This window comes from Bos mutus, unplaced genomic scaffold (genome assembly GCF_027580195.1).
Source record: "Bos mutus isolate GX-2022 unplaced genomic scaffold, NWIPB_WYAK_1.1 CTG300, whole genome shotgun sequence".
Lineage (NCBI taxonomy): Eukaryota > Metazoa > Chordata > Mammalia > Artiodactyla > Bovidae > Bos > Bos mutus.
In genome coordinates, this window is record NW_027219792.1 from 82,686 (window position 1) to 99,137 (window position 16,452).

Consider the following 16,452-nt stretch of genomic DNA (forward strand, 5'->3'; position numbering starts at 1 on the left):
AGAAAAAAGATGTCTTCTTAATCATAGGGGACTGAAATGCGAAAATAGGAAGTCAAGAGATACCTGGAGTAACAGGCAAGTTTGGCCTTAGAAGACAAAATGAAGCAGGGCAAAGGCTAACAGAGTCTTTTCTAAGAGAACGTGCTGGTCATAGCAAACACTCTCTTCCAACAACACAGGAGACAACTCTACACATAGACATCACCAGATGGTCAATACTGAAATCAGATTGATTATATTCCTTGCAACCAAAGATGGAAAAGCTCTATACAGTCAGCAAAAACAAGATCAGGATTTGACTGTGGCTCAGATCATGAACTCCTTATTGCAAAACTCAGGCTTAAATTGAAGAAAGTAGGGAAAACCACATGCTATTCCGATATGACCTAAAACAAATCCCTTACAAATTATACAGTAGAAGTAACAAGCAGATTCAAGGGATTAGTTCTGATAGACAGAAGTGCCTGAAGATCTATGGACAGAGGTTTGTAACACTCTACAGGAGGTGGTAACAAAACCATCCTCAAGAAAAAGAAATGGAACAAGTCAAATGGTTGTCTGAGAAGGCCTTACAAATAGCTGAGGAAAGAAGAGAAGCTAAAGGCAAAGGAGTAAAGGAGATATACCCATCTCAATGCAGAGTTCCAAAGAATAGCACAGAGATAAGAAAGCCTTCCTAAGTGATCAGTGCAAAGATATAGAGGAAAACAATAGAAAAGGAAAGACCAGAGTTCTCTTCAAGAAAATTAGAAATACCAAGAGAACATTCCTGCAAGGATGGGCACAATAAAGGGCAGAAATGGCATGGACCTAATGGAAGCAGAAGATATTAAGAAGCAGTGGCAAGAATACATGGAAAAACTATAAAAAAAAAAAAAAAAAGATCTTAATGACCCAAATAGCTACAATGGTGTGATCACTCACTTAGAGACAGACATCCTGGAACATGAAGTCAAGTGGGCCTTAGAAAGCATCATGATGAAGAAACCTAGTGGAGGTGACAGAATTCTAGCTGATCTATTTCAAATCCTAAAAGATAATGCTGTGAAAGTGCTGCACTCAATATGCTAGCAAATTTGGAAAACTCAGCAGTGGCCACAGGACTGGAAAAGGTCAGTTTTCATTCCCATCCCAAAGAAAGGCAGTGCCAAAGAATGTTCAAATTACCACACAATTGCACTCATTTCACATGCTAGCAAGGTAATGCTCAAAATCCTTCATGCTAGGCTTCAATAGTACATGAACCAAGAACTTCAAAGTGTATAAACTGTATTTAGAAAAGCTAGAGGAACCAGAGATCAAATTGCCAACATCCACTGGATCATCGAAAAAGCAACAGAATTCCAGAAAAACATCTGCTTTATTGACTACACTACAGCCTTTGACTGTGTGGGTCACAGCAAACTGAGGAAAATTCTTAAAGAGATAGGAATACCAGACCACCTTACCTGCCTCCTGTGAAACCTGTATGCAGGTCAAGGAGCAACAGTTAGAACCAGACATGGAACAACTGGTTCCAAAGCAACAATTTGGACTGCTTCCAAACTGGGAAAGGAGTACATCAAGACTATATATTGTCACCTTGCTTATTTGACTTTTATGCAGAGTACATCATGTGAAAAGCTGGGCTGGATGAAGCACAAGCTGGCATCAAGATTGCTGGGAGAAATATCAGTAACATCAGATATGCATCTGACACCACCCTAATTGTAGAAAGTGAAGAGGAACTAAAGAGCCTCTTGATATAAGTGAAAGAGGGGTGTGAAAAAACTGGCTTAAAACTCAACATTCAAGAAACTAAGATCATGCCATCCTGTCTCATCACTTCATTGCAGTAGATGGGGAAACAGTGGAAACAATGACAGACTTTATTTCCAAAATTACTGCAGATGGTGACTGCAGCCATGAAATTAAAAGATGCTTGCTCCTGGGAAGAGGAGCTGTAACAAACCTAGACAGAATATTAAAAAGCAGAGACATCACTTTGCTGGCAAAATCCATGTAGTCAAGCCTATGGTTTTCCCAGTAGTCAGGTACCAATGTCAGAATTAGTCCATAAAGAAGGCTGAGCGCTGAAGAACTGATGCTTTTGAACTGTGGTTCTGGAAAAGATTGTTGAGAGTCCCTTGGACAGCAAGGAGATCAAACCAGTCAATCCTAAAGGAAATCAACCCTGAATTTTCCTTGGAAGGACTGATGATGAAGCTGAAGCTCCAATACTTTGGCCACCTGATATGAAGAGATGACTTTTTGGAAAACACCCTGATCCTAGGAAAGATCAAAGGCAGGTGGATAAGGGTACAAAACTGGACAAGATGGTTGGATGGCATCACCAACTTAATGGACCTGAGTTTGAGCAAACTCCAAGCAATAGTGAAGGACTGAGAACACTGGTGTGCTGCTGTCCATGGGGTTGCAAAGTGTTGGGCACGACTCAGCGACTGGATGACAATAACCTGTATCCATATGCTTCGGGAAATAAGATGTTGTATTTTATTTTTCCTGTGTTTTCATTCACTACAATGCATTTATGACACTGAAAAAAATGCACTTGATTGGTCCACTATTTATAGGATTAAACTTGGGAAAGAATCATCATCAGAATGGGCTCCAGGATTACTAATGTATCAGGGCAGTTTGCCATTGCTTGAACTTGCATATATTAAACTTTAGAAAATAGTAAAGGGCCAATAAGTTTATATCTTCAGAGAACCAGATTTTCTGTAAAATTTTTGGAAGTGTTTCTCTAGTGCACCAACTCCTATGCAAAATATACTTTGGGAAACTTGACTCAACCATAAAGATCCTTTTAACTTTTATGTTTAAATTACATTGGGAGAAATAGTTTCACTTTTTGAGAGACTTCCTTAACTAACCCCTAGGTGGGGTTTCTGGCGGATGTCCTGTGGTGGGAATGGGGGACACTGAGATCTTTCTGTTCTGACTTGACTCCACCATCTTTCTCAGTGAACACTCATTGGAAGGAGTTCTCCCTATCACCTGGCTGTACATGTAAGATACATAAGAAGTCCTGAGGATGTCATAATGTCTAAGAGGCTTGGCTACTTCAGCAGCAGTTTGCTTAGAAAAATGTCATTCTTTCTGTATCCACAGGTGCAACTTAAAGAATCCATCGAAGGTCTTCCTGCTAAAATGAATACTGAATTAGCAGAATCTGGCTTGAACTTGAGTGTTGGTCAGAAACAACTGGTATGCCTTGCCAGGGCTCTTCTCAGGAAGAATCAGATATTGATTCTTGACAAAGCCACATCATATGTGGATCCAAGGTATGGAGCTGAGCCCCAGGAAATCTTGAATCTGACTTGTAAATGTGGTAAATGGAAAACATTTAATGAATCTTTGAAATGTTTCTAAGTGCTTGCTTGGCCTCATGGATATCTGTTGATAATATTAATTTCAGAAAACAAAGGATAAAAACAAGACATGTTATATGGTGTCCATGTTGTTATGAGGCATCATAAGAGAGCTGAATTCCTAAATCCAGCTCCTGATAGCTTCAAGCAGTTTGGAGGGAAGACTAATTTTCCATCACTTTATGAAAAATAGTAAATTTCTAAGTAGACTTTTTATACTTAGTTTTTTAGGAACAAGACTATATGTTAAAGTATTGATTTTTTAAAAAACATTGTAAAAATATCATAGGATATTTTTAAGTCTTAAGTCTGCTTTTCCTGTCTTTACTGAACTAAATCAACTTCTTTGTTTCTAGAACTGATGAGTTCATACAAAAAATAATTCATGAGAGATTTGCCCAGTGCACTGTACTGACCATTGCACATAGGTTGAGCACCGTTATTGACTGTGAATGGATAATGGTAAGACCCTTACCATTTTAGCTGTTTCCATTTATGTTCAATTTTCAATGTATCCTTCCTTGTAAAATTTGATAGGAACCTCCATTAATGTTTCTCTTAGTTTCTTCTCTCATTCCTGAAAATTACTCAAGTACTTAACTATACTTTTAGAATGTACTATTAAATAATATATCCAATAATCTTATATTTTCATATTAAAAGTTTATTTGAGTTGTCATTTCTTTATGATGGCCAACTGTTAAAATATTCCAAACCCAAGTTATAGCTCCATATTTTAGTGGGGTAGAACACAGTCATTTTCACTGTGTCATAGTTGTTTCAGCATTTTTGGAGTCCTTATTATTAAAAAAAAAAAAAAAAAAACTCGAATTTACACTGCCAGAAAGTTGATGGCTAAAGTTGTAGAATTTCTCAGCAGTCCATGAGAAGAAATGGCCTAATGAGAAAAACAGTGCATTTTTTAACTGAAAGGATTTAATACAAGAAATGTATTACATAAGGATTAGAGGGCTAGAAAAGTGAAACACTGGGGTAATGATTTTAGAAAGCAGCTACCATATCCTCGGACAGATCTCCAGACCTGAGAACTAGGAAGAGAGGCCCCGAAGAATTGATGCTCGGACCTCTGAGGAGAGGTCACTGCCTGGTTGCTGGTCATATTTGTGAGGGGCAGGATGGGGCTGGTTCTCCAGGTGCTAATAGCCGGGAGCTGGAGTCAGGTCCCAGGGCTGAGGTGCCGCTAGGAGCAGAATCAGGTAGCACATTAGCTGTGTTTCCCACCTTCAGTCTCCCTCTAGTGCCCGCTTCTGGCAGGACCTAACAAAGGCCACCTGGAACTGTTGCAGTGAATTGCAGAGACCCAGCTTCTGCATCACAGATGAGAGTTTGGAAAGAAAGGCAAATCAGGGATGAGAGACTAACTAAACAACCAGAGAGTCTCTTAACAATAGCTCTGTTCTGTACACATGGCAAGTTACAGGCTTTGGTCTCTGGATATCTGTCTAGTATATTCCTTTCTTCGTTAGTAATTTAATATTTCCTTCCTTAGTTTTATTTCTTTCCTCCATCTATTCCTTTTCTCTCTCTTGTTCGTTTTATCTCTTGTCCTTTCCCTCTGTTGCTTGCTCAGTTTCAATAAATGAGAAATGGGATGTGGCTTTATAACACAAGAAAAGCATTCCTCAAAGGAAAAACTTTGGCAGCAAATAATCTCAGGGAATGCAAAATACTTTAAGGTATTTTGATGGTCCATACAAAACAAGTAATAATCACTAATGAGTGATCAGTAATACCCACAGTTCCTTATGTCTAAGGATAATAGTACCATCTCTTTTGACTTCTTGGGCAGCTTCTGGAATATCACCTCCTGTCCTTACTTCACATGCATTGTCAGATGGGATCATCAGTGGGACATTGAGAAGATACCAGGCTGTCAGCACTAAGGCAGTGCCCGTAGTCTCACTCCCCAAGCTGGACGTGCCTCCCTCTTGGGAGGCAGACGACAGGAGTGGGGCATCCCCAACCAAAAGGATACTCTAGGCTCCAAGCAGTGTGTCTGGTCACCTGGACGAGACATCATGGTAGGGAGCAGGCTCTACCTGCAGACTTTCATGAGAAATGGGGTGGCATTCAAAATTGCTCAACAGTGACTCTTAATTTCTAGAAATGTTTTGTGTCAGGCATCCTTAGTCCTTCATTTTGTGTTCTTGAATGCTAATTGGAAAAGTACACTTTTTAAAATTTATTTTTATTTATTTTTTAATTTTTAAAAATATACATTTATTTATTTTAATTGGAGGTTAATTACTTTACAATATTGTATTGGTTTTGCAATACATCAACATGAATCTGCCTCAGGTATACTAGTTTTTACCTGTCACTTTGTTGTTCTTACCTCTCAACATTGTATTTCAAAACTGTCCCGCAATGCACCATTTTTCCATAACAAATAAATGATGCTGTGAAATGTACCTGTTTCAAGCCCTTTGTCAGGCTTTAGACATAGCAGCAGAAAGATGGCTCGATCTCCAGCTCAGTTAAGGGTCTGTTCAATTAAATTCTTTGTTCCTAAATGTACCCTGAATATTTATTTTTGGTTTTTGGTATGACAGCTTTAATGACATTCATGGTAACAGATTCTTTTATTATCTAATTCTTAGATGTACTGTCAGCTTGAAATGTGTGGTTGGTTAGGGAAACTGAAGAAGGCAGAATTTGGAGGACATGTCACCTGGTCAGTCCTAAAGTGTTGTCACTCAGCACCTGATCTGCAGATGTGAACATCTATACCCTCTCAACCAGTCAGCTTTCTTGATATTATCAAAGTACATTCATTATTTAAAACTTTATTTTATTTTTAAACTTTACAATATTGTATTGGTTTTGCCAAATATCGAAATGAATCTGCCACAGGTATACATGTGTTCCCCATCCTGAACCCCCCTCCTCCTCCCTCCCCATACCATCCCTCTGGGTCGTCCCAGTGCATCAGCCCCAAGCATCCAGTATCGTGCATTGAACCTGGACTGGCGACTCATTTCTTACATGATATTATACATGTTTCAATGCCATTCTCCCAAATCTCCCCACCCTCTCCCTCTCCCACAGAGTCCATAAGGCTGTTCTATACATCAGTGTCTCTTTTGCTGTCTCGTATATAGGGTTATTGTTACCATCTTTCTAAATTCCATATATATGTGTTAGTATACTGTATTGGTGTTTTTCTTTCTGGCTTACTTCACTCTGTATAATAGGCTCCAATTTTATCCACCTCATTAGAACTGATTCAAATGTATTCTTTTTAATGGCTGAGTAATACTCCATTGTGTATATGTACCACAGCTTTCTTATCCATTCATCTGCTGATGGACATCTAGGTTGCTTCCATGTCCTGGCTATTATAAACAGTGCTGCGATGAACATTGGGGTACACGTGTCTCTTTCCCTTCTGGTTTCCTCAGTGTGTATGCCCAGCAGTGGGATTGCTGGATCATAAGACAGTTCTATTTCCAGTTTTTAAGGAATCTCCACACTGTTCTCCATAGTGGCTGTACTAGTTTGCATTCCCACCAACAGTGTAAGAGGGTTCCCTTTTCTCCACACCCTCTCCAGCATTTATTGCTTGTAGACTTTTGGATCGCAGCCATTCTGGCGTGAAATGGTACCTCATTGTGGTTTTGATTTGCATTTCTCTGAGAATGAGTGATGTTGAGCATCTTTTCATGTGTTTGTTAGCCATCTGTATTCTAATTTATTATTTCAAGATCTAAGAAAGGATTTTGAGTTAATACTTGCCACGTTGCCCTGTCACTGAGAATATCACGGGCACCCATTTTACCAATGAGGGACCCACTATGCAAGTTTGGACAGCTGTCCCTGTGTCATCACCTGGCAACCAGAAACAGGGATATGACACAGACCTTCCCCTTGCAACTCTACTTGTCAATAAGTGGGGCTCTATCTCTATTGTTGTCATCATTTCTTATCAGGCTTTAACTCCATCCTCTCCTGCCCCCCACCTCTCTGTGCACTTGCCCACCTCTCCTTGAATTCCTCTTTTTCACTGATGGCATCTTGCTAATGAAATGGATCAAGTTATTTGGCAGTGAGTCCATTTAATTTTTCTGTCTAGACAGCTACCAGGAATATCTACACATACACAAGTTTGATAAACACGTCTTCATTGAGCTTATGTAACTCACTTACTTATCCAACATAATGTCCTTTTACTTAACCTACCAGAGCTTGAAAGTAATTCAGTGTTGGGTTCCTGGAGAGATCCTGGGGTTCAGGGATTATTATCACACCAATCTGAATGTGTGATTTAGTTTATAGTTTAACTTGTGTTACAGAAAGTGTGGGTACATAGTGGGAAATTATACGAGATTTTTATTATAAGGGATGTTAAAAATCCAAAACTATACCTATTTTTCTGTACATAAAGAGAATTTAGATTTGCTTTATGTTTATTTGTTCTGAAATATCTAGAATCTTTAATCAAGCCAGCAAGTGTGAAGGCTAACTTGGTAAAATTCTGTTTCCAGCCATTTTTTCAGTCTATGTCCCATCTTAGCTCTTGCAGCCCCTAAGTTTAAGTTGCCTTTTAAGGTTAATTAGATCCAATTACTTTTGCTTTTATTTCTTTTGCTTTGGGAGACTGATCTAAGAAAATATTGCTGTGACTTATGTCAAAGAGTTCTCTGCCTATGTTTTCCTTTTGTTTTATAGTACCCAGTCTTATCTTAGGTCTTTAAAAACTATTTTGAGTTTATTTTTATGTATGGTATGAAGCAGTATTCTAATTTCATTCATTTCCACCTATGCAGCTTTCCCAGTACTATCTAGCAAAGAGACTGTCTTTTCTTTAATATATATTCTTACCTAATCTTTCATAGATTAATTGAACATAGATATTTGGAGACATGTGTTTTAAAACTGCAGTTTTTCTTCTTCTACATCAGGAGGAGCAGTTATGTTCTATTATGTTATGTTTAAGTAAAATTGCACATTCAGGGCATCTAAATTGGCATGTCCAATTGGCATATAGAAAATTCATTATGAGGATGAGACATTCAATTATTCTTGGACTCTTCTGAGAAAGCTGCTCTTAACAATGATTTAGAGTATAAACAAAAGATTAATAGGAAAATGTCCTTTGTGAGACTTAAAAAAATGTTTCCAATTAAATAAAAAGGAAGAAGTTAACTATAATACCTATATGTGGAAAAAATAACTTCTCTTTTTTTTTTTTAAAAAAAAATAGCTTTATTAATTTATTTTTGGCTGTGCTGAATCTTCATTGCTGTGTGGGCTTTTCTCTAGTGGCAGCAAATGTGCAGAATTCCTGCAGAGGCTTCTGTTGTTGTGGAGCACAGGCTCTAGGCGCTCAGGCTTCAATAGTTGTAACATGTGGGCTCAGTAGTTGTGGTGCATGAACTTATTTGCTCCACAGCATGTGGGGTCTTCCCGGACCAGGGATCAAACCTGTGACTCCTGCATTGGCAGGCAGATTCTTTTACCACTGAGCCACCAGGTAGGCCCATACCACATACATTTACTCTAAATATGACCTAAATGAAGAACTAAATTCCACTTAACATCAGAACTGTTTTTGTAGTTCTGTTATTTGGGTCAATTGTTTCAGGTACTTTTCCCCTCCACATGCATTAACCAAGGTCACTCATAGGTAGAAAGGCAGAGTTAAGAGTCCCTTCTTCTCCCTTTCAATGTCCAACTAACAGGTTTATTAATGAACAATAAAAGGGATGAAAGGCAGGTAGCTTAAGAAAGAGAAAGAAGCAAATAAAGGTAATTTGTAAAAACAGATTCAGATCCTAGGCAGTTAATGTTGGTCTGCTCCATGTGCTGTGCAGGCTGTGATCACTTCAATTTGGAGCTCAATTTCTTATTTGCTTTTATAGCCTTATCCCAAAAGAAAACTTGATTTCTAGAAATTCCTTCTGTGTAGAGCAGTTGTGCAAAAGCTGCTTATACAGCAGCTCTTTTTGCCAGCCTTCCACTCTCATAATAAACTACAGCCACAGCCAACTTCAAGAAGCATCTTAACCTCTTGGACAAGGGATTCTGCCCCTCTTGTTGTTCAGTCACTCAGTCTCTCGGTTTCCGACCCTTTGTGACCCCATGGACTGCAGGACTCCAGGCTTCCCTGTCCTTCACTACTTACCAGAGTTTGCTCAAACTCATGTCCATTGAGTCGGTGATGCCATCCAACCATCTCATCCTCTGCTGTCCCCTTCTCCTCCTGCCTTCAAACTTTCCCAGCATTAGGGTCTTTTGCAGTGAGTCAGCTCTTCCCATCAGGTGGCCAAAGTAATGGAGCTTCAGTTTCAGCATTAGTCCTTCCAGTAGGGGCTGACATAATCCAGGACCCTAATGAAATTTCGGAAGCATTTACTTTTTTTCCCCCAAATATTGCTCAGATTGTCAAATCAACTTGACAATTAATTTGTTATCAGGACACTGCCATGTGGTTTGTATAATGTCAACCTATTTTTTAAATAAATGCAGTCTGATTTTCTTGAATCAAGACATTTCCCAACTCTGTGTATCTGTATAAATAGCCCTCAAAGCTCAGAGTCTGAGAGCTAAAAGCACTAACTAATGATAACACCCCAAATGCCCTGGGCAGAATATAAAATGCTACAGACTGTCCAGTTCCAGTAATCATATTCTAAAATTTTCATTTTCTTCCTTTCCTATAACCATATAATAATGAAAGGTCGGGCTGGGCCTTTGTCTGCCTAGTAAAACAGAGAAATCAAACCATTTAAATATCAGTCCTACCACCCAAATTCTCCCTGACCTGCCCCTTTTTGAAATATTGTCTGAGTTATGTTACTGGGAGATACTGTGTGCTAATGGGTTTCTTTCTGCTGTTAACAGGTTTTGGATTCAGGGACACGGAAAGAATATAATCTGCTATATAATTTGCTGCAAGATAGAAACAGCCTATTTTACAAGATGGTGCAACAACTGGGCGAGGCGGAGGCTGCTGTTCTCACCAAAAGGGCAACATAGGTGAGCCTGCTGCGGGAAGCTGTAATTAAAATTTGCCTCCAGGGTTCACTGTTCACAAGATCTCCACCAAGGGTCTGGGAACAAGCACACTGTGCTCTTTTCAATTAGAAGCCACCAGAGAGGAAGTTTCATGACTGGGTCTTAACAACATGTGGCAGGTGGAAGGCAGGTCTACTGAGAATCTGCAGCAGTGCTGGGGGTGGGGTCGGGATGTTGTGAACCCTTTTGTGTGCACACACGTGTGCCTGAGACAGAGATTTTGGATTCAACTTTCCACATGTTCGGACTCTGAGTTGAGATTCTCATGGAGCACTGAACACCCTCATTTTGAAGACCCTTTACATTCATTCTGATTGGTGTTCAGCACATTTGTGATACAAGTTCTGTTGAGGAATATCCAGGAAATTTGAGAGTTTAAGGGGAAAAATCTTGGAATATTTTTATTCTAGGAAGATCTTCCAGAGAAAGGTGTAGGTCTCTTCTGTTTTGTAATCTGTAAAGAAAACTCTTACCTGAAATTATCACTTTCTCCCTAATTCTTTGTTGTTTAGAATTTGGTCCATTTGCCCCCCATGCTTCCTCTATATTCTAGAAGATGAAATTTTCATCAGGACAAATCAAGAACTCACAACACCTTCACACTGTAGTCTGAATGGTGCCTGAAGGTTTACAGAGCACTTTCTCAGAGATGAGGTGTGTGAGGCACTAAGCACTGTGTGTGGTGTGAGGAAGGGGCTCAGTGAGTAACATTCAGGTCACGTGGTATCTTCCTAACAGAGGTGTAGTGGTAACCAAGGTCTGGTTTAAGAGGCTTAGCCATTGTCATGCAGCCATCTGTAATTCTTTCTGGGACAAGGTGGGAATGGGATTGGGGTTGATGGGAAGACAGAGGGAGGGAAGGAAGGTCAGGTGTTCTTGCCCCTTAACATGCGTGGCTCAGGGTGGGATGTGGCTTCCCCATCGAAAATTTATCTCTGGGTGTTAAATTATCTTTGTATGTCCCCTTCTTCATACTTTTCTGCCTTTCCCAGATTTTCACTTGTAAACAGAATAAGATTATTTGTTATTTGTGTAATATTTAAAATGTCTTAAAGAAAACATGCCCCAGTATCTTAAGTACTTGTATATGAAAGATTTATCTAAAATGTGGCCTGAGTTCATCACTGTCTCCTCTCAATCCTCTGTAGAAATGAGGAAATGCAGAGCAGGACCTTCCGCTGCTCATCAGGTAGGAGACTTCCTGGGTCCCAGAACTGGCTGAAGAGTTGGCAGAGCTAGAGTTCATGCTTAGGTTTAGGGAAAAGGAAGTCTGTATTCTGAACTTTTCATAAGTTACTTAAATTGTGTGCAAATGTTGAGAAGCTGAACAAGGAACTCTGTATTTTTTTATGCCTGAAATTCACAGAGTGCTTTTATCCACTAGAGTGTCTCCCAGTCAGACCATCCTTCCTGAGACCTAGAGAGCCAGGAATCTCCCAAACTCTTTTGCTCTTTTGACCTTAGGCATTTCACATCAAAATAGGTGTTCCCACCTGTATGTCAAAGTCTTCATTTTAAAACTATATTATCATGACATTGAGTAATGAGAAATAGAACACAATTTTAGATTGGTTCAGATAATAAGATAATAGGATTCAACCCTCTCTTTGTACAGGTGAAGAAACTAAGGTGCTTTAGAAGGAAGGTGGCCCTATGTATGTAACTGGTGTTAAGCTAGTGCAGCAGACACAGAATTATAAATTTGTTCTTTCAGTAAATATTTTAAATCAAGTGTAACATACATACTGAAGCAGACATAGGTCATAGAATTAGAAATCTTGTGATTCCTGGTCTAGTAATCCTGCACCTACTCTAACAATATTAATGGTAAGTTACATTTGTGTAGTTCTTCATAATTTATTTTATATAGTTCTCACATGTATGATTTCACTTACTCTCCTGATGGTCCATTTTTATCCCATGTCATGGATGAGGAGAGTGCATTCAGAGTTCACCAAGGTCACTGAGCTGGTCCAGGAGCACAGAGGGGGAATTGCTGGGGAGGCTGGGTGCTGTCCTAGGTACTGGTTCTGTGTTGAGCCTGAGAACACTGCTCCTGTCACGTGGTAGCCAAGGTTGGGCCAGTCACTGAAGTTCACAGGGTGGCAGAACCTCACTCTTGGATTTCAGTCCTGCCACTGGCTCAGGTCACCTCTACAGAAAGAAATACATTTCTTAATTCTCATCCCATCTTGACATTACTTCTGCATATTCTGCATCCTCTTAGGAGGATAACTATCAGATTATCAGTTTTTTGAATGTGCAAGCATCAGATATCAATGCATTGTTCAGAGCTATAACATGGGGAGCATTAGCCTAAGTCATAAGGTTTTCACTAATAGAACAGAATTCATTCATCTGAAAAGAAAACCCAATATCTGGGAGAAGGTGCTTCCACATCACAGTTTGTTGAACTCGTAGCTCAGGTGAGCTTATCACTGTCTGATTGATCCTTTTGGATGATCCATGAAATAGAGAAAGTCCCTTTTAGATACATAAAGCTAAAGGGGGCAGTAGTTTGCTAGGGCTGCCATACAAAGACCAAAGAGTAGGCGACTTAAACAGCAGAAACTTATATCCTCACAGCCCTGGAGGTGGGAAGTCAGAGGTCAAGGTGTCAGCAGGGTTGGTTTCCTCTGGGTCTCGCTCCTTGTCTTGTAGACACCATCTTCCCTCTGTGTCTCACATGCTCTTCCCTCTGTGTGAGCCTGTGTCCTGGTCTCTTCTTATGAAAACTCCAGTCTGTTAGATTAGGACCCACTTGTATGATTTCATTTTAACTTTATTGCCTCTTTAAAGATGCTGTCTCCAAATACAGTCAAATTCTGTGGTACTGGGGGGTTTAGGACTTCAACATGTAAAATTGGAGGTGAGAGTGTAACAGGCAGGAAGACCAGGGGGCTCCAAATGGAGGGAGTAGGTTGCAAGTGTCAGACATTTTTTATCTCTCTCTTAAGCTGCAGGAGGAAACAAACTACTAGTGATATATTTTTTCCCCTTCTCTATACAAATTTATATCCACAGAAAAAGAAATGCAAAAAGGTAAAATGGTTGTCTGAGGAGGCCTTACAAATAGCTGAGAAAAGAAGAGTCGCTAAAGGCAAAGGGAAAAAGGAAAGATATACCCATTTGAATGCAGAGTTCCAAAGAATAGAAAGGAGAGATAAGAAAGCCTTCCTCAGTGATCAGCACAAAGAAATAGAGGAAAACAATAGAATGGGAAAGACTAGAGATCTCTTCAAGAAAATTAGAGATACCAAGGGAACATTTCATGCAAAGATGGGCTCAATAAAGGACAGAAATGGTATGGACCTAACAGAAGCAGAGATATTAAGAAGAGGTGGCAAGAATACACAGAAGAACTATACAAAAAAGATATTCAACACCAAGATAATCACAATGGTGTGATCACTCACCTAGAGCCAGATATCCTGGAATGTAAAGTCAAGTGGGCCTTAGGAAGCATCACTATGAACAAAGCTAGTGGAGGTGATAGAATTCCAGTTGAGCTAATTCAAATCCTAAAAGATGATGCTGTGAAAGTGCTGCACTCAATATGCCAGCAAATTTGGAAAACTCAGCAGTGGCCAAAGGACTGGTTAAAGTCAGTTTTCATTCCAATCCCAAAGAAAGGCAATGCCAAAGAATCCTCTAACTACTGCACAATAGCACTCATCTCACAGGCTAGCAAAGTAATGCTCAAAATTCTCCAAGCCGGGCTTCAACAGTATGTGAACCATGAACTCCCAGATGTTTAAGCAGCTGGATTTAGAAAAGCAGAGGAACAAGAGATCAAATTGCCAACATCCGCTGGATCATCAAAAAGCAAGAGAGTTCCAGGAAAACATCTACTTCTGCTTTATTGACTATGCCAAAGCCTTTGACTCTGTGGATTACAACAAACTGTGGAAAATCCTTCAAGTGATGGGAATACCAGACCACCTTATCTGCCTCCTGAGAAATCTATATGCAGGTCAGGAAGCAGCAGTAAAAACTGGACATGAAACAACAGGCTGGTTCCAAATCGGGAAAGGAGTACATCAAAGCTGTATATTGCCACCCTACTTATTTAACTTATATGCAGAGTATGTCATGAGAAACGCTGGGCTGGATGAAGCACAAGCTGGGATCAAGATTGCTGGGAGAAATATCAATAACTTCAGATATGCAGATGACACCATCCTTATGGCAGAAAGTGAAGAACTAAAGAGCCTCTTGATGAAAGTGAAAGAGGAGAGCTAAAAAGTTGGCTTAAAGCTCAACATTCAGAAAAATAAGATCATGGCATTTGGTCCCATCACTTCATTGCAAATAGATGGGGAAACAGTGGAAACAATGATAGGCTTTATTTTTTGGGGCTCCAAAATCACTGTAGATGGTGACTGCAGCCATGAAATTAAAAGATACTTGCTCCTTGGAAGAAAAGTTATGACCAACCTAGACAGCACATTAAAAGCAAAGACATTGCTTTGACAACAAAGGTCCATCTAGTCAAAGCTATGGTTTTTCCAGTAATCATTTATGGATGTGAGAGATGGACAATAAAGAAAGCTGAGCACTGAAGAATTGATGCTTTTGAACTGTGGTGTTGGAGAAGACTCTTGAGAGTCTCTTGGACAGCAAGGAGATCAAACCAGTCAATCCTAAAGGAAATCAGTCCTGAATATTCATTGGAAGGACTGATGCTGAAGGTGAAACTCCAATATTTTGGCCTCCTGATGTGAAGAACTGACCCATTTGAAAAGGCCCTGATGCTGGGAATTATTGAAGGCAGGAGGAGAAGGGGATGGCAGAGGATAAGATGGTTGGATGGCATCAGTGACTCAATGGGCATGAGTTTGAGTAAGCTCTGGGAGTTGGTGGTGGACAGGGAACCCTGGCGTACTGCAGTCCATGGGGACACAAAGAGTAGGATAGGACTGAGCAACTGAACTGAACTGATACAAATTTAAAAAGAGGTTTCTTTTAAAATTCTGTGTTGCCATAAGGATACCTGGTTCCACCTGAACTTAACTTTCTCAAACCTTGAGCTAACCAAAGCATTTTTCTTATGGAAATGTTTGTCTTAAACTATGCAAATGAACTGTGTATTTACCCTAGACTCTGTCTTCAAGTGGGTTCCCCCTAAGACTCAGAATTGACATGACAAACCAGTATGTTTTACTCATGCAAATGTTCTCTTAAGCTATGTCAATGAGACTGTATTTGCTTAGAAACCTGCCTTTCTTCAAGATTCATGTCAATCATTTTATGGCCAGGGACAACTCACCTTGTGCCAATGTTATCTCAAAATGCACATTGTTTGTGAGGGGCCTGGTGCCAGTCTCTAAGTTCTGAGACATTTCCTTTCTCTAATTAGCAGACTGCTAGTAGCTATATGGATCTTCCCTGTAGCTCAGATGGTAAAGAATCTGCCTGCAATGCAGGAGACCTGGGTTAGATCCCTGGGTTGGAAAGATCCTCTGGAAAAGGGAATGGCAATCCACTCCAGTATTCTTGCCTGGAGAATCCCATGGACAGAGGAGCCTGGCGGGCCACAGTCCATGTGGTCGCAAAGAGTCGGACACAACTGACCGACTAACACTGCTACTACTAGTAGCTATATAACATCCACCTAAAGACTATTGGGGGACACTCTTTCTGTCCCCTTCTGATGTCTATGTCAGAAGCTTTCTCTATCTCTTTTATACTTTAATAAAACTTTATTACACAAAAGCTCTGAATGATTAAGCCTCGTCACTAGCCCCAGATTGAATTTGTCTCCTCTGGATGCCAAGAATCGCAGTGTCTTTCATGATTCAGCAACAGCCTTTCAGAAGGGACACAGTTCAGCTCCAAGAATAAATACCTATCATCCATTCTGTTCTGTGATGAAGCAGATCTGATTGAGGTTTTTTGAAGTTTCTTTGTTCCCAGGGTGTAACAGAGGTATCATTTTGTCTATTCATGACATCACCTAATACAGCCCAGAAGTTATAAAATTCTCATATCCTAGCTCCAGGAGCCTGGGCCCATTTGAAGAGATGGAAGAGGCACTTAG

At 40.0% G+C, this 16,452-nt stretch overlaps 1 protein-coding gene across 1 annotated transcript in view; it reads left to right on the forward strand.

Moving 5' to 3' along the window:
- The window catches only part of LOC138986951 (ATP-binding cassette sub-family C member 4-like), a 91,024-nt gene extending 80,585 nt beyond the window's left edge, over positions 1-10,439 (forward strand). Inside the window, 3 exon segments of the mRNA XM_070366927.1 lie at positions 3,115-3,287; positions 3,731-3,836; positions 10,239-10,439. Coding sequence (XP_070223028.1) covers positions 3,115-3,287; positions 3,731-3,836; positions 10,239-10,373 — 414 coding nt within the window. The 3' untranslated portion in view covers positions 10,374-10,439.
- The last annotated feature ends 6,013 nt before the right edge of the window (positions 10,440-16,452 follow it).